The sequence below is a fragment of the Bos indicus genome, chromosome 3, assembly GCF_029378745.1.
Source record: "Bos indicus isolate NIAB-ARS_2022 breed Sahiwal x Tharparkar chromosome 3, NIAB-ARS_B.indTharparkar_mat_pri_1.0, whole genome shotgun sequence".
Taxonomy (NCBI): domain Eukaryota; kingdom Metazoa; phylum Chordata; class Mammalia; order Artiodactyla; family Bovidae; genus Bos; species Bos indicus.
The window spans coordinates 7,799,115-7,826,300 of NC_091762.1; the positions used below are offsets into that span (position 1 = coordinate 7,799,115).

Below are 27,186 nucleotides of genomic sequence, written 5' to 3' on the forward strand. Positions count from 1 at the left end.
AAGTCCATAAAAAGAATCAAATAATATTAAATGTATTATTGTAAGTATACAGATGACAGAATTTCTGACTTCTCTGTTTTGTAAAGGACTTTTAAAAAAGGAAACATTTTACTGTGGCTGTTTAATAACTTTCACTGAGATACATAAATAAAATTAAATAATTTAATGCTGATTTCTTTTGAAATAACACTGCAATTTCCACCCCATACTACAGTTTCTAGAAATAGAGGTATACCAAATCCAACTGAGCCATCAGACTCCATAAGGAAAAAAAAAGAATCCACAAGGAAAAGAAATATTACATGAGATATCAAGAAGTGTATCTTTCCCCCCTTTTTTTTTCTTTTTTTAAGTGAAACATCACAAGAATGCTGACTTTGGTTATCACCCATCTACAAAATCTCCCTGTGGCATAACTACCCCACTCTTCAACACACACACACACGGGGCAGTGCCAAATCACGATGGGTTTTAACTATCCATCAATTTCAAACTATTTCCGGACAATGCCACTTTGTTCAAGCCACTATTACTCTTAGTGATCTTCATTTTTACTGAGAATGCCAGTGTCCATAATTAATACTTAACACAAGAGCGCTGAAGTACACAGAACGCCGAGCAAGCACGTAAAAGAGAAGGTTCCCAGATGGAAGAGCTTGTACTAAAAGTTGGATAAAAGGTAACCTTACTTATTTAAAGGCTGATTAATGTATGGACTCTGGGGAGGCTTACAGATGGCACACTACCTAATAAATTTCAAACAGGATTAGGGATTTCTATAAACAATAAAAGCACCTGCATATTATACAGCATAAAGTTTCAAAGGCCGTCAGTGCACATGCCTCAGACTAAAGAAATGAAAACCACCTGTAGCCAAATATTCATTTCTTCCCATAGAAAGAGATAACAATAGTTCTGAAAATGCAGTAAATACTCAGTATTACCAATAAATACAAAAGATGAATACAATAAAAATATATGAAGTCCACAGGAATCTCCAAACACAGAGCTCCTACTTTACATCTCAGCAAGCTATCTTCAGCTAACTGAATAAAATATTTAAATTATTCTGTATTTTTGAGGGTAAAAAAAATAAAATAAAATTTCAGATTAAACATATACATATTGTTTGTTTGTTTGACAGGGGAGGATATTTTAAAAGAAAAAAAGGACTACCTGTAATTACTATTCTGTAAACTGATTTTCTTCCCATACAACATATCATGATCATCTTTGACATGCCATGAGAATGGCAGCACAGTATTTCAATTACATTGATGCTCCGTAAAACATTTAATTAATCTCTTGTTGAAATTGTTATAGTTTTCAAGATTCTTTAAAATAAGGCTCATCATTCGACACTGTTAAGAGTAGAAGAATCAAGGCTAGAATTTAGGGCAGTTAATTCCAAGACCAGTGCTACTTACACAATAGCTCCACGCTGCTTTTAAATACCAAACAGGAAGTCCTGCATTACAGTACGGAACTCTAAACTCAGTGAACTGTGTGGTTACTTTAATTATGTGCCTGTTTGAAATTGAAGGCTTATGGAACTGCTTGTATCTGGAAGTTTACCCTCCTCTGTTAGCAGTCTACAAACATAAAATCAATACTCTGGCCCATTAATCAATTGACACATCTCCTTGTGGGCGTATAAGATGATTTAGCATGATTGAGATGAGTGAACAGCTAGCCGGTCCCTGCTTCTGATCATCCTGCCTTCAGACAACTCTTTCCCAAGCATTATGTCTTGGAAAAGGAAAAACTCCAAAGCAGAAAAATATTCTCCCTGTATTGCCACTGCACTATAAAACATCAATAGCATTTCCTTATTAAACATTTATTTGACTGTAAGAAAGACTCTCACAATTGCCATATGACCCAGCAATCCCAATGCTGGGCATACACACCAAGGAAACCAGAATTGAAAGAGACACGTGTACCCCAGTGTTCACTGCAGCACTGTTTACAATAGCCAGGACATGGAAGCAACCTAGATGTCTATCAGCAGACGAATGGATAAGAAAGCTGTGGTACACATACACAATGGAGTATTACTCAGCCATTAAAAAGAATACATTCGAATCAGTTCTAATGAGGTGGATGAAACTGGAACCTATTATACAGAATGAAGCAAGTCAGAAAGAAAAACACCAATACAGTATACTAACGCATATATATGGAATTTAGAAAGATGGTAACAATAACCCTATATGAGAGACAGCAAAGGAGACCCAGATGTAAAGCACAGTCTTTTGGACTCTGTGTGAGAGGGCGAGGGTGGGATGATTTGGGAGAATGGCATTGAAACATGTATATTATCATATGTGAAATGGATCGCCAGTCCAGGTTCGACGCATGATACAGGGTGCTCGGGGCTGGTGCACTGAGGAGACCCAGAGGGATGGTATGGGGAGGGAGGTGGGAGGGAGGGTCAGGATGGGGAACATGTGTACGGATTCATGTCAATGCACGGCAAAACCACTACAGTACTGTAAAGTAATTAGCCTCCAATTAAAATAAATTTATATTAAAAAATAATAATAAAATTTAAAAAAAAAGAAAGACTCCCATAAAAGGAGAACTTTCACAAATGGACAAATACTTTTTGAAGGCTGGATCAATTTAAGAGTCAAAATCCTAAGTCTCTTTGCATTATGTTTCATTTTAAGTTACTGATAAACACAAGACATGTTCTTCTTACAAATAAATAGACTATATAGACCCTTGATTCCATGACGTTGCTAAAAAATGAGCTTCGAAGTCCTGAATGGCTATAAAGATATTAAAATATTTTACGGCTAAGAAATACATCCCAACATCTCACACAAGCTCAAGACAGATCAAGTACAGGTAACATACAGGTGAATGAACCACTAGGCTACTATACATCTATCAGTTCTAATTCTCATTTTGCTGAGTTTTTCTCTCTACACTGATGTATAAAGCGAACACTGTTGCTGATTAACCTCTTCATTATATCAAACAAAACTTTATTCAATTAAATAAAAAAGAAATAAACTTCACCTACTGGAAAATGACACTTTAATCCTCTAAAGGTCTCATCCAATCCAAAAACAAAATGGTTCTAGTACCAATGTTAAACACATGTGCTTAATTACCATGTAGCACAATAATGACTACTGTATCATAAAATATGGATGCTATTAACTTTGCTGTTTTATCTGATTCCAGACTGTTCAAATAAAGTCAATCTTTATACTTTGTCTCACAAAACTTAAAACCATCTGCTTGAATTTTTTTCTTAATTAAGAGAATACATTTGTAGAGAGAGAGAAAAGGGAACAGCAAGTTTCAAGATACGGATAATTTGAAGTTGGCACCACATCAGGGCTGCCTTGTAAGCCTCGTTGACAGAGCAGAGTAAAGACCACAGTGCTGAACTGAGGGAAGGCCAAGGTCTGAATTCTAACTCCACTATCGCAGGTCATATGATGGAGGTGAGGATCAAATTTAATGGACATGAAGGTTGTCTGTAAACTGTAATGTACTACACACATGCCATGCTGTGCTAAGTTGCTCCAGTCGTATCCAACTCTTTGCCACCCCATAGACTGTCACCCACCACGCTCCTCTATTCATGGGATTCTCCAGGCAAGAATACCACCATGGGTTGCCAGTTCCTCCTCCATGGGATCTTGCAGACCCAGGGATCAAACTCATGTCTCCTGTGCCTCCTGCAATGCAGGCAGATTTTTTACCACTAAGCTATATGTTGGGCTCCAAAATCACTGCAGATAGTGACTGCAGCCATGAAATTAAAAGATGCTTACTCCTTGGAAAGAAAGTTATGACCAACCTCGAGAGCATATTAAAAAAGCAGAGACATTACTTTGCCAACAAAGGTCCGTCTAGTCAAGGCTAGGGTTTTCGCTGTGGTCATGTATGGATGTGAGAGTTGGACTGTGAAGAAAGCTGAGCGCTGAAGAATTGATGTTTTTGAACTGTGATGTTGGAGAAGACTCTTGAGAGTCCCTTGGACTGCAAGGAGATCCAACCAGTCCATCCTAAAGGAGATCAGTCCTGGGTGTTCATTGGAACGAATGATGCTAAAGCTGAAACTCCAATACTTTGGCCACCTCACTCAAAGAGTTGACTCATTGGAAAAGACCCTGATGCTGGGAGGGATTGGGTGCAGGAGGAGAAGGGGACGACAGAGGATGAGATGGCTGGATGGCATCACTGACTCGATGGACGTGAGTTTGAGTGAACTCCGGGAGTTGGTGATGGACAGGGAGGCCTGGCGTGTTGCGATTCATGGGGTCACAAAGAGTCAGACACAACTGAGCAACTGAACTGAACTGAAGCTATAAGTTTCACTAAAAAGAAATATCCTGCAGCTATGAATAAACTGGGTGAGGAAACACATATTCTTAATTCCATCAACAATGTGCCTCAGAGATACTCTGATAAACTGTTCAACTAAAGTAATATTGCAAATATCTGCCTTCATTCCAGCTCTTATTTTTACAGATTTCAAATATTAAATATCAGATTAAAACAAAAACAGACAAAATCTGGAAATCCCATTTAATTCATACAAAAGCAGAAAACCAGGGCCTAAGAATAAAAATCTAATTCACTCTCCTCCCAAGATCCCTCAGTCTGCTCCTTATTCTGTATTTATCAGGACTCTCATTTGCCTGAGAAGGCCATTAGGAGGTTTTATGCACTTACAACAAAGAGTCTGGTATATACCACTTCATCAATATCAGCCATCTAAGTAACATGGCCTTGACTGAAATATTTAACCAACTGATTCATTCAATGGTAAAATGGGAACAAAGCCCGCTTTACAAGGATTTTGAGAGAATCAAATAGGACTATGTGAAAATAAATGTGAAGTACTTATCAAAACTATATTAGAGAAGAGCTGAACTTCTCAGAAGCGTCAAAAAGACAAAGGCTATGGGAATGCTCCAGACTGAAAGAAGTCAAAGAGACATGACATCTCAGTGCAGTAGCTGACCCTACAGGGATCCTACACTGGAGGGGGAAAAACTCAAGCGATAAAACTGTCATACTGACAGCTGAAAAAAGTATTTTACAAAGGGTAAGAGAATATCCCTATTCTGAGGAAATACACACTGACATATTTAAGGGTAAAGAACTATAAGGTATGTAACTTACTGTAAAATAGTTCAGGAAAAAAATGTATATATGTGTGTATATATATATATATATATGCAGATGGTTAGACAGGCAGATAAATAAAACTAACTGATAAAGCAAATGTGGTAAAATGTTAACAACAGGTGAATCCAGGTAAAGTTACATGGTGTTCTCTGCACTAGTTTTGCTTTCACAACTTTTTAAAATTTGAAATTATTACCATATGCAAGGTCTGTACACATGTCCACACACATGCACACACACACATAAGACTGCAGTACAGACATAACACTAAGGAGTTATAGCAAAAGCAAAAAGAACTTTCCTTTAAAACTCATAATCAAGGGTGGTAAGAGCCACAGAAAATGTTAACCATAACAGGTTTAATCTTTGAGTATTATTTGTTAACCACCTTTAACCAGTCAAAAGTTCTCTCCTGTTAACAATTAATATTCTTTCACACATTTGTAGAACAGTGATGTTCTGGAGAATACACACCTTCAGGACTATATAGCCAATGATACTTTCATTGAAATAATTTGTCATTTTTCTTTGTAAATTATCTATTCACTTATTTTGTCCATTTGGTTGTTGGGTTAACTTGCATCTTTCTGATTTGTAAACACTCTTTATATACTAAAAATTGCTTTTAAAAGACTACACAAACTTGCACATGAATTTTCAAAGCAGCATTATTCCTAGTAGCCTAAAAGTGGAGACCACCCAAATGTCCATCAACTGATGGATGGATAACCCAAATGTGGTATATCTGAAAAATGGACTATTATTTGGCCAAAAAAAGGAGAAAACATTGAAATATACCACATAAATACATCTTGAAAAATATTGTGCTAAATGAAAGAAGTCATACACAAAAGCTATATCATGTATAATTCTACTGACATGAAATGTCCAGGATAGGCAACTCCATACAGAAAGCAGGCTTAACTCAGTTTGTATAGAATCTACCTGCAGTGCAGGAGACCCTGGTCCAATTTCTGGGTCAGGAAGATCCGCTGGAGAAAGGATAGGCTACCCACTCCAGTATTCTTGGGATTCCCTTGTGGCTGGTAAAGAATCCACTTGCAATGTGGGAGACCTGGGTTCAATCCCTGGGTTGGGAAGTTCCCCTGGAGAAGGGAAAGGCTACCCACTCCAGTATTCTGGCCTGGAGAATTCCATGGACAGTACAGTCCATGGAGTCACAAAGAGTCAGACACAACTGAGAAACTTTCACTTTTCCTTATACAGAAAGCAGATTAGGAAGTAGCTGCCAGGGGTTGAAGAGGATGGCAGATGAGGAATGACTGCTAACAGGAATGGAGTTTCTTTTTAGGGTGATGAAATATCCTAGAATTAAACATCAGTAACAGTTGCATAACTCTGAGAATATACTAAGCAATCACTAAACAGTGCACTTTAAAAGGGTAAACTCCGACTTCCCTGGTGGTCCAGGGGCTAAGAATCCACCTGCCAATGCAGGAGACACAAGTTTGATCCTTGGTCCAGTAGGATTTCACACGCGGCAGGGCAACCACACCTGCGTGCCACAACCACTGAAGCCCAAGCACCCCAGAGCCCGCGCTCTGCAACAAGAGAAGCCGCCACAGTCGGAAGCTCACGCTCTGCCACGAGAGAGTAGCCCCCCCTCGCTGCAACTAGAGAAAGCCTGTGCACAGCCACGGAGACCCAGCAAAGCCAAAGAAAATAAACAGTTTTTTAAAATAAAAAGGTAAACTCCATAGTATATGAATTTTAGCCCAACTAAGCTATTAAAAAACCCCAAGCAAACAAGGACTTTCATTCACCTCAAAAGGCCATGGAAGGCAGAAGCTAAGGACCCTCTTTCCAGACAAATGTACATGCATACAAAGTATTACAAGCAATTATGCAGGGAACAGAGTGAGGTGAAGAAAAGGGAACTTGTTTATGGAAACACTGAAACCTATCGATGGGTACCATTAAGAAACCCTGTGACAAATTACAACTACCCCTAAGGTGAAAAGCTACCTAGCTTCTGACGCTCTAGTTTCAGTTCCAAGAATTTCTCCTACAGATACACTTTCATATGAACAAACTGAAGTAAGTACCAAGTTATTCAATGGAGGAATGTTTACAAAGAAAAAAAAATCCACAAAACTCTTAAATGATTATGACAGCTGTATGAGATAAGACTACCATGCACCTATTAAAATAACAAGAAAACTTTTTATGTACTGCTGTCAAAAAATCTCTAAGATATATTGAAAAGAGTGACATGCAGGAGAGTGTTTATAGTATGTTACCATTTCCATAAAACAGGTAAATAGGTAAAAAGATATACTCTTATATACTAAAGAACTATCTCAGAAAGAATGCACAAAAAACTGGTAACAATGATTGCTTCTGAGCAGGGAAACAAAACAGCTAGAAAGCATCTAGGTCATGGGAGGACTGTCTTCCTAGGAATGAGTCTCCAGGGGTAGTTTATAGGAAGAGAAATCAGAGAAAGGACAGAAGCATTTAATTATTTATTAAGATATAAACCAGCATCCCTCTAAAAATAATTATTTATTAACCTTATCAAGATGCTAAACTGAGAAATAAAGAATAAAGAATGTTAAAGTTGCCGTGACATAAATCTAACCTAATGCAACACATCAGGGAAAAAAAATTTTTGTTCACTTCTCATTCCAAAGCTACTGTAACCACAGAAGAGATTACTTGCCAAAGTCTTTATTCAGGATAAATTTTTAGGAGCCCCAAATCTCCATCTAAAGAGGAACTGCAAATATTTTAACAAAGCATGTTTTTCTTTTACGTGCACAGTGTCTGGTAGCAGCAAAGCCAAAAAGTAGTCAGCACAGAAGTAATTTCTTTACTAGAATCTGGATAGCTTTTCAGATCTCTAAATCTTCCTGTTGAATTTGTTCTGATGGATTCCTCTACTTTATAGCCTAAAGAAATATCATGATCTCAATGTCTCTGTTGCTTAAGAATTTAGTTACTAAAAAGTTCATTATTTATTCACTATTTATCTTTTTAGGTCTAAGGTAGTCACACAATTCAAGGTTATTCAGCTCACACTTTGACCTAACAGTATCTATTTGTGGGTTTACAGACAAAATAAGCATCTTCAGTAGTTCACTTTTTTTTTCTGAAACAGAACACAGACACTCTCCATCTTTCTAAGTTTCTCTGCACTGCTTTGCATTGTAAACAGATTGTTTTAGATTCATACTTTTCTTGGAAGCTACTCCTTTAGGGGGTACCCTGTGAGTCCTGCTACTACACATCCTCCTGGGTATGACAAGAATACAAAGCCCTGACCACTCTTTACCCAGGCCATTTCTCAGGGTTGACCTTGAGAGATGAGATAACATCTCCCTCTGGACAATGAGGAGGCTTGCTTACTGCTTGCTGTAAATGTAGTCAATTCCCAACTTCAGCATTCCGCCACTGCAATAAAGGAACACTGTGTGTACAGCATCATCTGGGCCAGTATCACATCACCCCCATGCTGACAATACTAACAATACCTGAATTCTTGAACTTAACTATGTAACACTGTCCCCACAGAAAGAAACACAAAGTTTCAATTTGGTATGTATGCCAGGGGAATCCCCTCCACACCATTCTCACACCCAAGGCCACTGAAAAGGATCCCCAGCACCCACCTTCTCATGATGGCTCTAGTGACCCAGGACAGGGACTCCCAAAGGGAAGGGCTGGGATGGAAGGAGTCAAGGTCACTAAGTAAAGATCAAGACAGAGGATCCAAAGTAATAAGGGGTTTGGAAGACCCTCAGTGGAGCGAATGGAGAGAAGACCATTCGCTTCTCTCAGTGGGCTGAGAGAAGACCTGCGGCCTCCTGTCAGTATAGCCTGTACCCCTTCATCAGTCTCCCATCTGATGTTATTTCAAGTTCTGACCTTGTTTCTGATAATTTTCTTTCCATTGTATCCACCAACTGATTTCTATTAAGGGTTTTTGCTCCACCTTGACCCACTTGCGACATTTAGAATAGAATTTCACCCCTCTTTTTTTTCTGTTCTGTTGTCCCAGTAACCAGAACAATGTTGTAGCTCCGTAGACTTAAAACTAGGACCATAAAGTCTTGTGAACTTTATGGAATTATAATGGGTAAGTGGAAGTGTTCAATGCAGATTTAAACAGATTGCTGTTTCCAAGCCCTTGGTTTGATGTTTGGCAACATTCAATAGCACTTTAAAGAAAGATAAGCATGTTCTCCCATGAAGGCATCTTTGTAGTTCCAAGATTACCATTTACTAAGAAACTGCTTGAGAGAATTTCTACACTGAAATGAGAGACCATGTTCATTTTTTCCATCAGGATCTGAGCCAAAAACCAACCATATTTCTTGAAGACTTAGGTAAGGTTTCCAAGAGTTAAACAGAACAGATTTACCAGCAAAAGGCAGGAAGAGTGAGATTATAATTTGAACCAGGCAAACTGTTTCATAACAGAAAATGTGGCACTTAATGTAGTTTGCAGAATATGGTATGCTAAAAATGCTACTTTATGGCAGGAGCAGACCTCTGGAGAGTGAAACCAGCCAAACGAAAAGAACAAAAAAGGTAGAAAAAAAGAAGCCATGTCAGCAATACAAAGCCACAAAAAACTGATACACTTTTTTTTGGTTCCGAATTACAACTTTTCCACCACATTTTGTGGTTTAAAAACACACAAAAAAACGCTTGCTGTAAAAGTTTTCATTTTGGCCATTTTGAATCGGGGTTATACTAATTCAAATTTATCCTAATTTAATAGGACTTGAGTCTAACAAACACACACACTGTTGAGGTCACAGGAGACTACATATGTGAGCAGATCAAAGTTTTCTGCAGCTCCTTCTGGAACAGATTTATCCTGGGTTCCTGAATGGCTTGGCCAGCTGATAGAGGACAGACTGATGTTTCTTTACTTGAAATAAACATTAAGTCAAAACCTCTAACAGAAAACTCATACTGAAAGGTTTGGCTCACTCCCTGATGTGCTAGTCAAGAAGAAACGAGCACAAAAATCTCAATGCAGGTTGATTGGAAAATGTATTCTAATCATCTTTACATCTCTTGCACCAGACATACAGTACTTGAATCTTTCTTATATAACACTGTCAATTCTGAATTTTGAAAAATAATAAGAATGCTAGTCAATAATTATTGCTTAAAAAAAAGCTAATAATACTTGTTGATTCTATACTTTCTCATCTCACACATCCCCCAGTTCTTCAATGTTGACTGCATTATTCACCAAATTTACAAAGGACTCCAAGAGTTTAAAACCAAAACAGACATAGTCTTTCACATCAAAGAACTTCTAAAGGATGTCTGGCTAACAGACTGACAAATAATTAACTGAAATGTTTATAAAGATTACAGAATGTGTGTCAGTGACATACAATGATGACTGCCACCATTAAGATGCTCATTATTCAGATATTAAGCCTAGAAGAAAAACAATGATCTCTTCTTGTTTTTAAATAGAATTACTGCATCAAAGACTCTTAGAAGAAATTTTTGTATAACTTGGGCTTCCCTTGTAGCTCAGCTGGTAAAGAATCGGCCTGCAATGCAGGAGACCCCTGTTTGATTCCTGGGTCGGGAGGATTCACTGAAGAAGGGATAGGCTACCCACTCAAGTATTCTTTGGCTTCCTTGGTGGCTCAGCTGGTAAAGACTCCACCTGCAATGTGGGAGACCTGGGTTTGATCCTTTAGGCTGGGAAGATAAAGGAACGGCTGGCTACCCACTCCAGTATTCTGGCCTGGAGAATCCCATGGAGTGTACACCCATGGGATGGCAAAGAGTTGGACAGACTGGGCGACTTTGACTTTTACTTTCTGTAACTTACCTGCACCTGTTCTAGATGAGTCCTCTGGAATAACCCAGAACAGTTATCCTATTTTCCACATGACAACCTTCATTTTCTAGAAGATGGCTCTACTTTCAGTCTTCTTTTCTTTAGCTGACTGAATCATACCAACCCTTAAACCATTCTTCTCCCCATGACATGGTTTCTAGACCGTCTCCCCACCCTAGCTACACTCCTCTGGACCATCCCATGATTGAATGTTATAATTCTATGAATGTATACTAAAATATGCTAAGATTTTTTAACACTGAAAACAGTGTGTGCCAAGACATGAAGGAGGAACAGTAGTGTTACATGAAAATAGATATATAGTACAGGATTAAGCTTGACTATTATGTTAGTTTATTTTGAGTACTAAAAAAGGTAAGCACACAGTGCTGCGGCATAATAGATACTAATGTATAGTATGTGTTTCAATTGAAGATGAAATGATGTGAAGCTGAGATTTGCTTTAAAATACTCTATGTGGAGCTGATGAGCACAGAACAGAGGAAACATGATTAGCAAAAAAATGTTGGTACTCACTGAGGTATGATTGGTAATCAAAAATGTTGGTAATCAAAAAATATATAGATGTCATATACATCAATTTTTATAAATTTCTAATTAGCCATTATCTTTTTCATGTCTAAAATATTTCAAAATACATATTTTTAATGTCTAAACAAATTACCTATAGACAACTTTGAATATTTTCTATTGCAAGTTTTATTTGTGAGTATTATAGAAAAAATATTCAAATTCACAATTTAAAAAGTATTAAAAGAAAATTTTAAGCGGTCATTTTCAAAATCCTTGTTCAGAATAGAAATTATTTTAAGCATCTTTTCTGATCACAACAGTGTGAAACTAGAAATCAACCACAGTAAGAAAAACGGGGAAAGAACCAAACAACAAGCCACTGAACAAACAACGGGTCAGCAATGAAACCAAAGAGGAAACCAGCAAGTCCCTCAAGACAAGTGAAGATGAAAACACAGCTTCCTAAAACCCATGGGATGTAGCAAGAACAGTGCTAACAGGGAAGTTCATAGCCATACAGGCCTTCCTCAAGACACAAGAAAAATCTCAGAGAACCTAACCTGACACCTAAAAGAATTAGGAAAAAAAGAACAGACAAAACCCAAAGTCAGCAAAACGAAGGAGATAATAAAATCAGAGAGGAAATATATAAAATAAAGATCCAAAAACAACAGAAAAGATCAATAAAACAAGAGCTGGTCTTCTGAAAAGATAAACCAACAAGCCTCTGACCACACCCACCTAGAGGAAAACAAAGAGAACTCAGATAGACAAAGCAAGAAATGAAAGAGGAGAGGTAACAAGTGGAACCACAGAAACACAAAAATCATAAGAGGATACTACGAACAGTTATATGCCAACAAACTGGACCACCTAGAACCACACAAGTTTCTAGAAACATACGGCCTGCCAAAACTTAGTCAAGAAGAAACATAATTTGGACAGACAAATCACCAGAAATGAAATAGAATTTCCCTGTGAACTTCATTCTCCTGTGAAAAACTTTTTAATTGAAAAGTTGGATGTATGATTTTTAGTTGAAAATATCATGAAATATTTTTTAGATTTTTGGTATCATTGTTCATTTACTTATTGTAGAAAACTTCTCAAACACAGAAAGGAAAGAAAGACTACACACCCACCCTCAATGAGTACCAACATTTTTTTGCTAATCACGTTTCCTCTGTTCTGTGCTCATCACCTCCACATAGAGTATCTTAAAACAAGTCTCAGCTTCACATCGTTTCATCTTCAACCGAAACACATTCTATGCATTAGTGTCTTAAGCTACAGCACTGTGTGCTTACCTTTTTCAGTACTCAGACTAACGTAACAGTCGAGCTCAATCCTGTACCATGTGTCTATTCTCATGTAACACTACTGTTCCTCCTTCATGTCTTGGCACACACTGTTCACAATTCCTATATAAACTGTGGGAATTGCTGTAGAATTTCGGTGTTCTACTCCAGTAGATAATATTCTTTTGTTATGGGTCTTTACAATATTGCTGATGGAGATTACTTGGCTGTGTTTATGCAACAGTAGAGCAATTCTACAATGAAATGGCTACTGAAATGCTAGTTAATAAATTCTAGTAGACAGATCTGTCAATAGTATGATATACAATGTTACATAACTCACAGGATTTTAAAAATACTTTGCAATACCTAAAGAAAAGGTAATATCCACTTTTATTTTAAAAAAAGATACAGGGTTTGTTTTGCTTTCCCAGTCATGATTTTAGAGAATCCACTTTCAGACTAATTACTTGATTTTAACTTTCATTGAACTTCAGGCCCGTGATGTTCAATTACTGTTTAACACACAACATAAGGTATTTTGTATCACTTTTAAAGAAAGCAAGAGTTAGCTGGCAAATACTGTAACTGGTTTTAGGCTGTGACAGATCTTGGGAAACTTTCTGTGATTTACAAATTACAGAAAGTCCCTATAACAGAAACTCTGAAGGTTTGCAAAGATGGGAAAAAACTAAATAATCATTAAGAAACAGAATTCCTAAGAGTAGCAAGTCATCATTATGCAGTGGTGAAAACTCTACAGTAAGTTAAGAGAGAAGCTAAATATAAACTCTGACCAAAAAGAAGTCTACAGACTTATCTGGGGCGTTGCCAAAAACATTTCAATCAGGAAACATGAAAGAATCCTGTAAAATACTAGTATTTTATGATTGAGTTGGGGGTGACAGTCTAAAGTATTGCGATGAAAAGGTTCAAAAGAAGGAATTAAAGAAGAGGAAGGTATGCATACCTCTCTTAGTCAAACCACTTTGGACTTTTTAAAACCTTTTCACTTAGATTCTAACAAAATAAGCCTTACCTTAATTTTCCACTGGATGTGCAATTTCAGCACATTTGACACAATATAACAAACGTTAAAAAACAAAAATAGTGTCCTTTTTTTGTTCTCATTTTTAAAATCAGGCATTTAAAAAAAGCATTCAACTTCAAAACTTACATCAGAACCCACATTTTTCATCGTACTTTGTAGGACAGGTTTGGTCACAGAAAGTTTCCCATTTGCTGGGCTGTTTGCCACAGGGGCTGGTACCACATTCACCACATGATTAGGTAGCTGCGTGGTTGCCCCAGCAACAGCAAGGACTGGTTGAGGAGAGGGCAGAACTCCAGGGGCCTGGAGCTGAACCACGGTAGGCTGGGAGAGCACCACGGTCTGACCTGCAGTAGAGAAAAAAGAAAAGGAATCAGAGGGTGCGTAACTGCTGCAGCAGAGGCAAGCTGTTGAGCACTTAGGTCTCTTCTGCAGATACAATAGGTAAAACCACATGAAACGATTTGAAACCACCAATTAAACCACAATCAAGAGCAGCACACATTCTTGCTGACTTTCACTGCTGTGTTTTTAATGAATTTAAAATATGTTTTAAATTCATTCTCTTTGAAGTTATGATTAACAATGTATTTCCACACTTTCTTTCAACTAACAAATACTAAATCTGTTAAGTTATACATAGATTTCCCTAAGTATTAACCTCTGAAACTTTTGCATGCTAGAAGTATTTATCATATTACAAAGAACAAACCTTGTATACTGAGCACGGAATCATATATTTTAAGTTAATGGGATTTAGAAATACATACAACACCAAAAATATATGACAGAGATTCAGGAAGTCAATACTCAGAAGAATCTGAGTCTACAAATATCAAAAATGTTAAAACCACTTGAGATAAATTCTAAGCTAACACGGGAAACAGAGATCTGTAATTTAACACAACCAGATAATGTTGACTCCCCTACCCACCAAAATAGTCTACAAGTCTTTTCTTAATCTTCACATTTAACCTTATTTTAAAATTATGCTATTCTGAAAATTAATATCATAACCTAAAGAAGGCTCATACAACTCCCAATACTGATCTAGTCCAATACTGATCTAGTAAAACTTTTATTTGTCTGCTGAGTGTTTGCTTTCAGATCTGGCCAATTTTATAAGGCGTTGAAAGCCTCACCTAACATCCACAGCTGCCTGAGCCTATCTAGCAAAATAAAGGTATTAAAGTAACTGGCAACTAAAATTTCCCATTGTATATTTATACTCTTCTTGAAGGAAAAAAAAATACTATGCTTTCAGACAGTGTAATATGCATGACCCATGTAAAATTCAGCTCAGTATTTCAAAGGATCAAAGAAAACTAAAAATCAAAATAATGCTTCAAACACCTGTTTGTTATGAACATGTCTTAGCTTGAAAAAAAATCACTTCTATAAAATCAGTCTTTCTGTCTCAAAAGGCCTTGAAAGCATACTTATACTAGAATTAATAGTATTTTATCCCTAAAAAGTAAATAAATTAGTAAGAAAGACCTAAAAGTAATTTCACAGATTTATCATATACACAATTTAGTATAAGTGATCCCTAAGTATTCTTACAGAGAAGGCAATGGCACCCCACTCCAGTACTCTTGCCTGGAAAATCCCATGGACGGAGGAGCCTGGTAGGCTGCAGTCCATGGGGTCGCTAAGAGTTGGACACGACCGAGCAACTTCACTTTCACTTTTCACTTTCATGCATTGGAGAAGGAAATGGCAACCCACTCCGGTGTTCTTGCCTGGAGAATCCCAGGGGCGGGAGAGCCTGGTGGGCTGACGTCTATGGGGTCACACAGAGTCGGACACGACTGAAGTGACTTAGTAGCAGTAGCAGCAAGTATTCTTATCTTCTAATTTTCCCTTGGAATAATTTACTTTATGAAATAAAAACATATAAAATATGGTAATAACTCATAAGCAGATATAAACTTGCTCTAGCCAAATATTCAAATAAAAATAGAGAATTCCCTGGTGGTTCAGTGGTTAGGACTCTGCACTTTCACTTCCAAGGACATAGGTTCAGTCCCTGGTCAGAGAACTAAGATCCTGCAAGCAACGTTGCAAAACCAAAAGTAATAATAATAAATAGCATATCACCAAATGTTTTTTAAATAACACTTACTGATCTATTACAGTTAATCTGGTACTGTGAAAGACATACTCATGTATGTCAAGAATGTAAAACTCAGACCAAAGGTTCCCACCCCGAATTTAAGGACCCTTCTTTAATATCAAAAACATCATGTCACCCAAGACTATCACAGCAGTCCTTTCAGTTTCTGTAGATGGAGAAAATATGTGATGAGAAAAGTTTAGTAAGAATTTAGTAGTGATTTGAAATGAATCTGGAATTTATTATCCTAAGTATAACCACAAAATTTTTAAAAATCAGTGCAAAGATATATGAAACAAATTATGTATCCAGTCAACAGAAAATATGGATGTGCAGATACCCTACAAAAAAGCCAAAAGCTACTGCCACTTCAACCATCCATATCCCAGGATCCACAGTCTACAGGTTGAGAACCACTGATTTAAAGCAATACTTTGAAAAGAGCATTATCAGGGGCAGTGTTCCACATCTCCTGAGTTTAAAAATTATGGTAAAGTGAAAGTGAAGTCGCTCAGTCGTGTCCGACTCTTTGTGATCCCATGGACTGTAGTCTACCCGGCTTCTCTATCCATGGGATTTTCCAGGCAAGAGTACTGGAGGGGGTTGCCATTTCCTTCTCCAGGGGATCTTCCTGACCCAGGGACCGAACCCAGGTCTTCTGCATTGCTTTACCCTCTGAGCCACCCCGCAAAACTAAAATGTTCAGTGAATTTAGGGGATTACTCCAAAGGTCAGAGAAGGTGGTAAATGTAAAGAGTGAAATCATTTCAAGGAAACAATCCTACTTTTAGCTCCAATTACAGATTTAAAGCATTGGCAGACAACACATGCAGATGGCTTTTCTTAATCAATTTTCTTAAAATTGATTCAAAAAATAATCCAAGTCTGTAGTGTTCATGTCTGGTTATCACCATCTCCTTGCTAAGAGAACTGTAGCATGGAGCAAGGGAGATGAAGCAATATCAAGGCAAGGTCTGCATACCAAATGTGGCTCCAAGTCCTTCCAGGCCATTGATGCCTCTTTTTTTCAAAAATGCTCATCAAGCCCTTTCATCCCAGAGTGCCCAACTAACCTCAAATTATTTAATATCTAAATCAAAGATCCTCTAAATAGTCTTGGCATGTTTGGGTTCAAGACAAAATGGGGAGAAGCAACTACATTTCTATTACAGTGTGTTCACGGTGGCTTGCTAAATCTGACGTGCTAGATGCTCACCAGATCACAAAACGCAAGGCAAAGAACTGTTTCAGGGCTTAAATAGATAGCAGCTGAACATAAGTTACTACTGTTCCTCATGTGCAAACAGTTAAAAAGGGCATACCAAAACACTGTTTATCCATTTCAGCATGCTTAAAATCCTCTTTGGCATTACACACAAATCCCCCTTCATGGACCATGGCTGGTTTCAATGCTGAATACTTGACTATGGATGACTCACTGATTGTGATAGTCAGTGTCTTCGTTTTCAATTATCTTCAAAGATTTCAAACTTTGTATCAAACATTTATTGAATGTCTTCTTTGTTTGAAAGAGTATGGCTGTGTGACTGAGTAAATAATTTCTCTGTGTATTAATTTTCTCATCTATAAAATGAAGATGATAATAAAGCACCTATCCTCACAGAGTTGATGTAAGGATTAAATAAGATGACACAGTTAAGCACTTAGAATGGTATCTGGCACTTGATCTTTTATGTATAATAACTTTCGTAAGGGTATTTCATGTATAATTAATTCATTAGTTTTCATAGTTACTGTTATTTAACTATTGATATAATTTCGTGAGATCAAGGACCACTTGTCTGCATTCTTTTAGAGGCAACAGAGCATAGTAATTAATTACACAGACTCTGAGCCAGACCATCTGGGCTCAAGTTCTGACTGTGCCTCTATTAATAGGACGACTTGGAGCAAGTTATTTTACCTTTATCCTCCATTTCAATGATTTGAACCACTATCTACCCAAAAAGTCCAAGAGAGGATACTTGCCCTTTTTCCATCCTCCATTCCCATCACCTAACTGCCAACCCCTGTGATTCTACACTTTCTAACATCTCCACTGTCTATCCTGGATCTTCACTGATAGTCTAAGTTTCAACACCTCTCACCTGCACTATCATAAGAATCTTAATGAATGTATAGGACACAGATGTAGAAGTAAGCAGCAGTTATTTACGGCAGACTGAACAGCATGTCAAGAAACTAGAAAAAACAAGAAAATGTAATGGACAATAGCCAAATTAGTTGAACCAAAGATTTATAGAAAGGAGAGTTATTATTATAAGGTAAAGTTAGAAAACTAAACTGGAGACAAACCATGATGAGTTTCACATTCCAAGCCAGACAATTTGAACTTAATCCTGTAAGAATTACTTCTTTTTTGCAGGACTTGCCTGGTAGTCCAGTGGTTAAGACTCTGCACTTCCAATGCAGGGGGCAAGGGTTTGATCCCTGAGTGGGAGCAAAAATCTCGCATGCCGCACAGTGTAGCCAAAAAAAGAAATTACTTCTTTTTTAATAACAAATATTTACTTCTGATACTTATATCGATTAACTGTAAAATGCCTTTCCTATTTCTCTTCTTCCCTCCCCATTATCAAATAAATGTAAGACTGGAAGTTATACATTTAAATCTGTTATGTTATTACAAAATTACCTCTCCAGATTACACTATAAAAATAGTAACGAGGCCTGTATTAGCATATGCTCCCCCCAAAATAAATACTGTTTTCAGATAATGGGAAAGCACTGAAGTTCTGAATAGTGTATGATTCAGGCCTCTGAAACTGATAAACTGCTCAGAGAAGTTTTCTCTTCTCGCTATAGGTAAGATTTTCTATCATTCAAACACAGCCAATGGTCTGCTGCTACTGCTGCCAAGTCGCTACAGTCGTGTCCGACTCTGTGCGACCCCAGAGATGGCAGCCCACCAGGCTTCCCCGTCCCTGGGATTCTCCAGGCAAGAAGCCAATGGTCTACTAAGAGCAAATTCTTAGGAACACCTCTTGCTTTACATACTGATCATATTAATGTCAAACTTTTACCTTTTATGTATGTGTTTTAATAGCTTATGGAAGCTATAATAAAGTTCTTCACACATTTAAATTCTTAGCCTTTGGGATGATGTACACTTTTGAGATCCTGATGAAAGTTTTGGAGACTATCCCTAGAAAAATTCACAAATAATATACACTAAATCTTGCATTTTATTTCAAGTAGTTCATGATATCCATTCACAGGTCCCAAGAATACCCATTAGACAGGACTGCTATTTTTCATATGAAAAAGACCGTATTTTGACCCTGTCTTCAGAGGGCAGGTATTTCAGATTTGTTTGGTTGGGGTTTTCTGGAAGGGATTGGTGAATTTTCACGGATCCATCCAGTCTTTCACCTAGTTCTTTTTATCAATGCCATACTGTCTATGACCATGGAATAGAGCAAAGTTAATAGAGTACCTAGAAATCAAATTTATGACCTTGCCCTCACTAAAACCATGCTTCAAAGAAATGAGCTAAAAATCTATAACTGAAAATAGTTATAAACGTAACACTGGTATTTATTTATAACCCATATCCCACTGATACCTAGTCTTACTTGGTGCCAATAAGATAAATCCACGGAAACAATGCTGCACAAGTTTCGCTTTAGCCATGTGTACACACATCAGTATAGGCAGGATGATGAATACTCTTCCCAAGAGAGCTCTGTGTGCAAATGAGTCCTGTATGTTCAGTCAGTTCAGCACTCAGTCATTTGTCTGACTCTTTACGACCCCATGGACTATAGCACGCCAGGCCTCCCTGTCCATCACCAACTCCCAGAGCTTACTCAAACTCATGTGCATCGAGTCAGTGATGCCATCCAACCATCTCATCCTCTGTCGTCCCCTTCTCCTCCTGCCCTCAATCTTTCCCAGCATCAGGGTCTTTTCCAAAGAGTCAGTTCTTCTTATCAGGTGGCCAAAGTATTGGAACTTCAGCTTCAGCATGAGTCTTTCCAATGAATATTCCAATGAATATTCAGGACTGATTTCCTTTAGGATGGACTGGTTGGATCTCCTTGCAGTCCAAGGGAAGGGACTCTCAAGAATCTTCTCCAACCCCACAGTTCAAAAGCATTAATTCTTTGGTGCTCAGCTTTCTTTATGGTACAACTCTCACATCCATACATGACTACTGGAAAAACCACAGCTTTGACTAGACCTTTTTGGCAAAGTAATGTCTCTGTTTTTAATATGCTGTCTAGGTTGGTCATATATGTGACAACTATATACATATTCCTATATGTGAACAGTACCAAATCCTCAGACTTGAACTTCTTTTAATATAGACCTCAACTTCTTATAGAATCAACTATACGAGGCCATCTAGTGGATGAAATATAGAAACACACATTCTTAATGGCTTGAAGTCAGAGGTTCAGGTATTTAATGCCCTGTATAAGCTCATGTTTATTAAACAATTCTTCCTACTACTAGGAGATTTAAGAGTCTGATTCTATTGTCAAACCACACCTATTAGACCTGAAATGGACCACTGTATTTTAAATACTAACCTCTCCCTAAAAACAAAAAAAAATTCATAAATACAAAAATCTCAGAATACAATAGCATCAAGAAAGTTTCCCAGATTTTCTTCTTCCCTACAAAATTACAAGCCTTAGAGGCTGTTTTCACTAAAACTGTGAGAAAAAAGAAGTATCAGATATAATTGATCTGGATAGCTACCTCCCTTTTTAGGACAGGAACCACCTATTAACCATCTCTCTATAACCTCCTCAGAGCCAAGGACATTCTTGACACACACACCCAACATATGCTCAGAAATTATACCCTGAATTAAAACAAGTCATATGACCCATGCCTCAGAGTCCTCCAATTAAACATACAGAACATCAGATTCCATTCAGGTACCTTTAGTAGGTGCAGGATGTATACTGATAATTGGCTGCTGCTTTGCCAATGGCATAAGTGTTGGTAGTGTCTGAATAATGATTGTTTTTGCTGGAACGCTGGGGTTTGTTTGAGTCTTGGGTGCTGCTGGAAGTAATAAAGGCTTGGGCTGAATTGAAGGTTTCGAATTTATCTGAATTTTTTTCTTTGGAGTCAGTCCATTTTCTGGAGAAAAACCAAACCACAAATTATTTAAGTGCAATTAAGCAAATCCAAGAAAGCAGATTCTATTATACACCTTTCTCTACACATTATCTTAACCTCTGACTACCCTTAACTGAAGTTTAAGCATAGTTTAATGTACTGAAAAACAGAATTTTATCTTAGTGGACTGAAGAAGAGTCCTCAATCTGAGGTCTTCCCTTCTGACCAAGCTACAGCTTTGCAAAGGGGACACAGGAACCAGTAAAGAAAAACAGCTAAAATCACTGAATAAAGCATTGAGGTGAATGAGGTTAACAAATGCCACAGGCAGATGGGCCTCACATTCAACTTCTTATAGGTGAAACTTGGAAATTTCTCCTGAAGATGGGGCCCTAAATCTATTTCAGGGCATCATTCACCTATAAAGACAGAGACAACCAAAGAAGATCATTTTTTCCCTTTCCTCTTCACATTAACGTTCACAACAAAGGATATAGGTCCACTAGTTTAAAAACAGCAAGCTAGCTTAATAAACATACACTTAATCCAACATTTTCCTTTAAGATATGGAGCTTACTCTCAGTCTACAATAGAAATAACAGAAGCTAGCAGATGGAGTAATACCAGTTTTGCTCTTAGGACCAATGATGGGCTTGTCTTCCTTCAGTGGCTCTGCTGAGGAGGGGTTGTTGGAGCTTTCACCATATAAGGAAAGAGGAGACATCTGAGAAGTAGAAGACAAATCCAACTCCTCCTGCAGTAAAATACAACACAAATAAATTCATGCAGAAGAACAGTATCCTTGAGCAGAAAATGGCTTAGAAAGAGAGGCAAGATCCATGCATAAACAGAAACACTTCAAGATAATTTCAAGTCAAAGGTGTGATATATTACAACTATATCTACACAGTAAGCACTAAGAGATGATGGATAAATCAACATTATCCATCAATACAAAAGTAAAAATAACTAAAAGCGAAGTATGTCTATTTAACCCTCTTATATTAAAGATACGATCACTGATTTGATCTGCTTCTACATTTTCTCCCACAAACTTTATGTTTTACTTGATTCCTAGCCATACAAACATTTAGTATCATTATAGATTTACAGTTAAAATGCTAATATCTTTTCCCTACCATCTCTTATTCAGACTTACAGGAATTTCAAAAACAAATAATTCTTACTATTTTCATCCTTTTCTATTTATTAAAACTACCTTTGTCCCTAATGTTTGAAAGAAAAATCCTGAAAGGAGCAGGGCTATTTTATTTAATGGGTAAATTAATAATGCAGAGATATACAAATATTAATATTTTCCAAAATTCAATATTCAGTGGATCTGTCTCATTTTGCTAAAATAAAGAAACTTAACATAGGATAAAGTAGCATTTCAATTCCAAGAAAGAAAGATGTTATGTATAATAAATAAATAGGCATATACATTTACATACATACATCATATCATCTTCAAAAGAATCTACAAGATCACTGAAAGAAGAGTTAAAAGAATACTTGTTTGCTCTTAGCATAACGTAGGCCCCCTTAAGTCAAAAATCCAGAAGCCATAGAGGAAGAAAAAACAGATTTGAATAATAATTATTTTATAATAAAAAACAGGCCATAAACAAAGTTAAAAGATATATATTAAGAGAAAATATTTGCCTAAAATGAACAAAGGACAGGAGTCATCATTTCACTGAAAAGGAAATGCAAATGGTAGCCAAAGGCAAATTTAAAAGAAAATCTTTCTTTTTAATCATCAGATACGAAAAGTTAAAATAACCTGAAAGAGCATGTGGCAGAAATGGTCACTCTCAGTCATGCTGGTGAGGACGAGAACTGCTTCATTCATCCATCCCTAACACCTATCACCATGTAGCCAAAACCCAGGACTGCATGAACCTTATAGTGTATTGAATAATAATACATTTGTGTGTGGGGGCGGGGGGGGGGAACAGTAAGAGATAATATAGGAGGAAATGATTATCTTTATGGCCTTAGATGCTTAAAAGGCATTTAATAAAACTCTGCAAAGATTCTTCATAAAAGTCCTAGAAAATAAGAACTGGAAGGATGATTTAACACTTAAAAAAAAAAGCTAGGCATCATTGGATAGCCGAAGTCATACTTAATGGTAAAATACTAATACTTTGCCATTAAAGTTGGGACAAGAAAGAAATAATTGCTTTTTCTGTAATTCTACAAAACATAATTATAGCAGAAACTAAAATAAAAGGAACAAATATTAAAATAGAGACAGAAGTGCCTTTGTTTTGCAAGATGATGTGCTATCTACTTAGAACACATTTAAGAACCAACAAAAAAATGTTCACTATAAAAATGTACTAATAATCACTTAGACAATATAATAAAAATAGTTCATTCATAATAGTAATAGCAATTATGATATACCTAGGAATTAATTTTTAAAGAATGTATAAGGTCTATATGAAGAAAATGATAAAGCTTAACTGAGAGACAAAAAAGAAACCCTTAGTAACAGAGAAACATATAATATTCTTTAAGAAGATGATTACAAAGGCAATACAACTGGGAAAACTAGTTCATTTATACAGTGAAAATTAAAACTAGATTTGTCCTTAACACTTCATATGAAGGTCAGCTCTTAGGCCTACTAGGCGACATCTTTGACAATGTTCACTGTGATGCAGGTGAAGGGTTAGGCAGTTACATTCAACAAACTGATGCAGACAGAGCAATATGAACGGGTCTTAAAAACACTGTGCTAATTTTTTACAGTAAGAAATAAAGAGATCTAATATAATACCATTTACGTAAGTTTAAAACACATACACAAAACTGAAATCAGTGAGAAAAAAAAAAGGAACTTTAATAAATGGTACTGGAATAGTCCTTCTGATAGTCATTGAGGAAAACAAAAAAACTTGGATTTGTATCTTACATCATAAACCAGGATTACTCCAAATGGATCAGAGATTTGAAAATTAAAACTAAAACCTTAGGAAATATATATATTAACAAGTCACTTAGAAACTATTACTTCCTGAATAATTTGATCCTAAAGCCACTAGATGGGGCACAGTGCAAGACAAGCACGGACGCAGAGAGGCAGCCTGCGGGAGTGTCAGAGTCCAAGCGAAGCAACTAAGGGCAGGCAGCCAAGCCCAGGGAGTCAGAGTAAGGTAATGATTGTATCCATATTGCATCAGCCTGAGGTAGGGTGTCAAAGCCCAGAACACAGGAGTCAGTGAAGGGACCAGCACTGGCAAAATCCAGGACAACATAAGAATCAGAATAAATAAAATAATGAGCTATAATCTATTGACTACGCCAAAGCCTTTGACTGTGTGGATCACAATAAACTGTAGAAAATTCTTAAAGAGATGGGATTACCAAACTACCTGACCTGCCTCTTGAGAAATCTGTATGCAGGTCAGGAAGCAAGAGTTAGAACTGGACATGGAACAACATACTGGTTCCAAATAAGGAAAAGGAGTACATCAAGGCTGTATATTGTCACCCTGCTTATTTAACTTATATGCAGAGTACATCATGAGAAACGCTGGGCTGGAAGAAGCACAAGCTGGAATCAAGATTGCCGGGAGAAATATCAATAACCTCAGACAGACAGATGACACCACCCTTATGGCAGAAAGCGAAGAAGAACTAAAGAGTCTCTTGATGAAAGTGAAAGAGGAGAATGAAAAAGTTGGCTTAAAGTTCAATATTCAGAAAACTAACGTCATGGCATCCAGTCCCATCACTTCATGGCAAATAGATGGGGAAACAGTGGAAACAGTGGCTGACTTTATTTTTCTGGGGTCCAAAATCACTGCAGATGGTGACTGGAGCCACGAAATTAAAAGACGCTTACTCCTTGGAAGGAAGTTTTGACCAACCTAGACAGCATATTAAAAAGCAGAGACATTAGTTTGCCAACAAAGGTCCATCTAGTCAAGGCGATGTTTTTCCAGTGGTCACGTATGGATGTGAGAGTTGGACTATAAGGAAGGCTGAGCACAGAAAAATTGATGCCTTTGAACTGTGGTGTTGGAGAAGACTCTTGAGAGTCCCTTTAACTGCAAGGAGATCCAACCAGTCCATCCTAAAGGAAATCAGTCCTGGGTGTCCTTTGGAAGGACTGATGCTGAAGCTAAAACTCCAATACTTTGGCCACCTGATATGAAGAGCTGACTCACTGGAAAAGACCCTGAACCTGGGAAAGATTGAGGGCAGGAGGAGAAGGGGATGACAGAGGATGAGATGGCTGGATGGCATCACCAACTCAATGGACATGGGTTTGGGTGAACTCTGGGAGTTGGTGATGGACAGGAAGGCCTGGCGTGCTGCGGTTCACGGAATCGCAAAGAGTGGGACACAACTGAGCAACTGAACTGAACTAAATCTGTTGAATAAACTAGGAAACCATGAGTCCATACTGATATAAACAAAGAAATGAATGAATTTAAAGTTTGATGAGAAACAGGATATTTTTACATAGTTTTAAAGTACCTTCTCATAAAATACCCATTTATGGCAAAGGGAGATGGGCAACTTCACAGTAGAATAGCCTGGAAGATACCACCTTAATCAAATGAACAAAGTAAACCTCATCAGTAACAGGACAAATGAAAACAGCATGCAACAGCATCCAAAGTAAATGAGACAGACACAGCATCACTTCTGTGATATTCCTGCCACAAAACTGAATCTCACCCTGAGGAAACACCAGGCAAACCCAACCAGAAGACAGTCTATAAAATAACTAGTCTTTAATCTCCAAAAGTGACAAGTCATGAAAGTCAAGGAAGAATGAACTATTTCAACTGAAGGAGATTAAAGAGACAGGACAACCAAATGCAATGTATGATTCCAAACTAGCTCCTTTTGCTCTCTACAGGATACCTCTAGAACAACTGGTACAATCTAAATGAGAGCTGAGGATCAGATGACCATAAGGTATAAACATTTATTTCTTGATTTTAAGCTGTATTATGACTAAAAGACATATCCTTACTTGTAGGAAGTAGACATTGGAGTATCTAGGGGTGACAAGGCATCAGGTTGGCAATTTAGTCTCAAATGATTCAGGGTGAAAAAGTTCTTTGTAATGTACTCATAACATTTCTGTAAGTTTGAGGTTTTTCCAAACTCTCTCTCTCTCATCTGTCTGTCTATCTACATAGCTATATATCTATCTATATGTGTGTATATACACACACACACATCTATCTATCTATATATACACACATCCAAGAAGACAAGAATATAAATATTATAACTTCTGAGCAGTTAAAACCCTCCTTTGAGTAACAACAACAACAAAAGCAATAGAAGATTGGTCATTCAGCTATGGAGAAAAGTATCCCTAGAGAAAGTAAACACCAGAAATAAAGCTTATAGAAAGTGACAAATTAGAGAAGAAAACACTTGTAACTTATTTCACAACCTAAGCACTAATCTTTATTTTTTGGGGCTCCAAAATCACTGCAGATGGTGACTGCAGCCATGAAATTAAAAGACGCTTACTCCTTGGAAGGAAAGTTATGACCAACCTAGATAGCATATTCAAAAGCAGAGACATTACTTTGCCAACAAAGGTCTGTCTAGTTAAGGCTATGGTTTTTCCAGTGGTTATGTACGGATGTGAGACTTGGACTGTGAAGAAGGCTGAGCGCCAAAGAATTGATACTTTTGAAGGGTGGTGTTGGAGAAGACTCTTGAGAGTCCCTTGGACTGCAAGGAGATCCAACCAGTCCATTCTGAAGGAGATCAGCCCTGGGATTTCTTTGGAAGGAATGATGCTAAAGCTGAAACTCCAGTACTTTGGCCACCTCATGCGAAGAGTTGACTCATTGGAAAAGACTCTGATGCTGGGAGGGATTGGGGGCAGGAGGAGAGGGGGACGGCAGAGGATGAGATGGCTGGATGGCATCACCGACTCGATAGACGTGAGTCTGAGTGAACTCCGGGAGTTGGTGATGGACAGGGAGGCCTGGTGTGCTGCGATTCATGGGGTTGCAAAGAGTCGGACACGACTGAGCAACTGAACTGAACTGAACTGAAGCACTAATAATTCTAATATGTTATAAAACACTTTAAAAATTGA

The 27,186-nt window shown here is 37.5% G+C and overlaps 1 protein-coding gene across 2 annotated transcripts in view; it reads right to left on the reverse strand.

Annotated features, from left to right (window-relative positions):
• Window positions 1-27,186, reverse strand: part of ATF6 (activating transcription factor 6) — a 247,054-nt gene that overhangs the window by 190,587 nt on the left and 29,281 nt on the right. For both annotated transcript variants that reach the window (XM_070782819.1, XM_019958118.2), the window contains exons 5-7: window positions 21,717-21,846; window positions 20,910-21,113; window positions 14,006-14,226 (exon numbers count right to left, since the gene is read on the reverse strand). In XM_070782819.1, coding sequence (XP_070638920.1) covers window positions 14,006-14,226; window positions 20,910-21,113; window positions 21,717-21,846 — 555 coding nt within the window. The remainder of the gene's footprint in view (window positions 1-14,005; window positions 14,227-20,909; window positions 21,114-21,716; window positions 21,847-27,186) is intronic.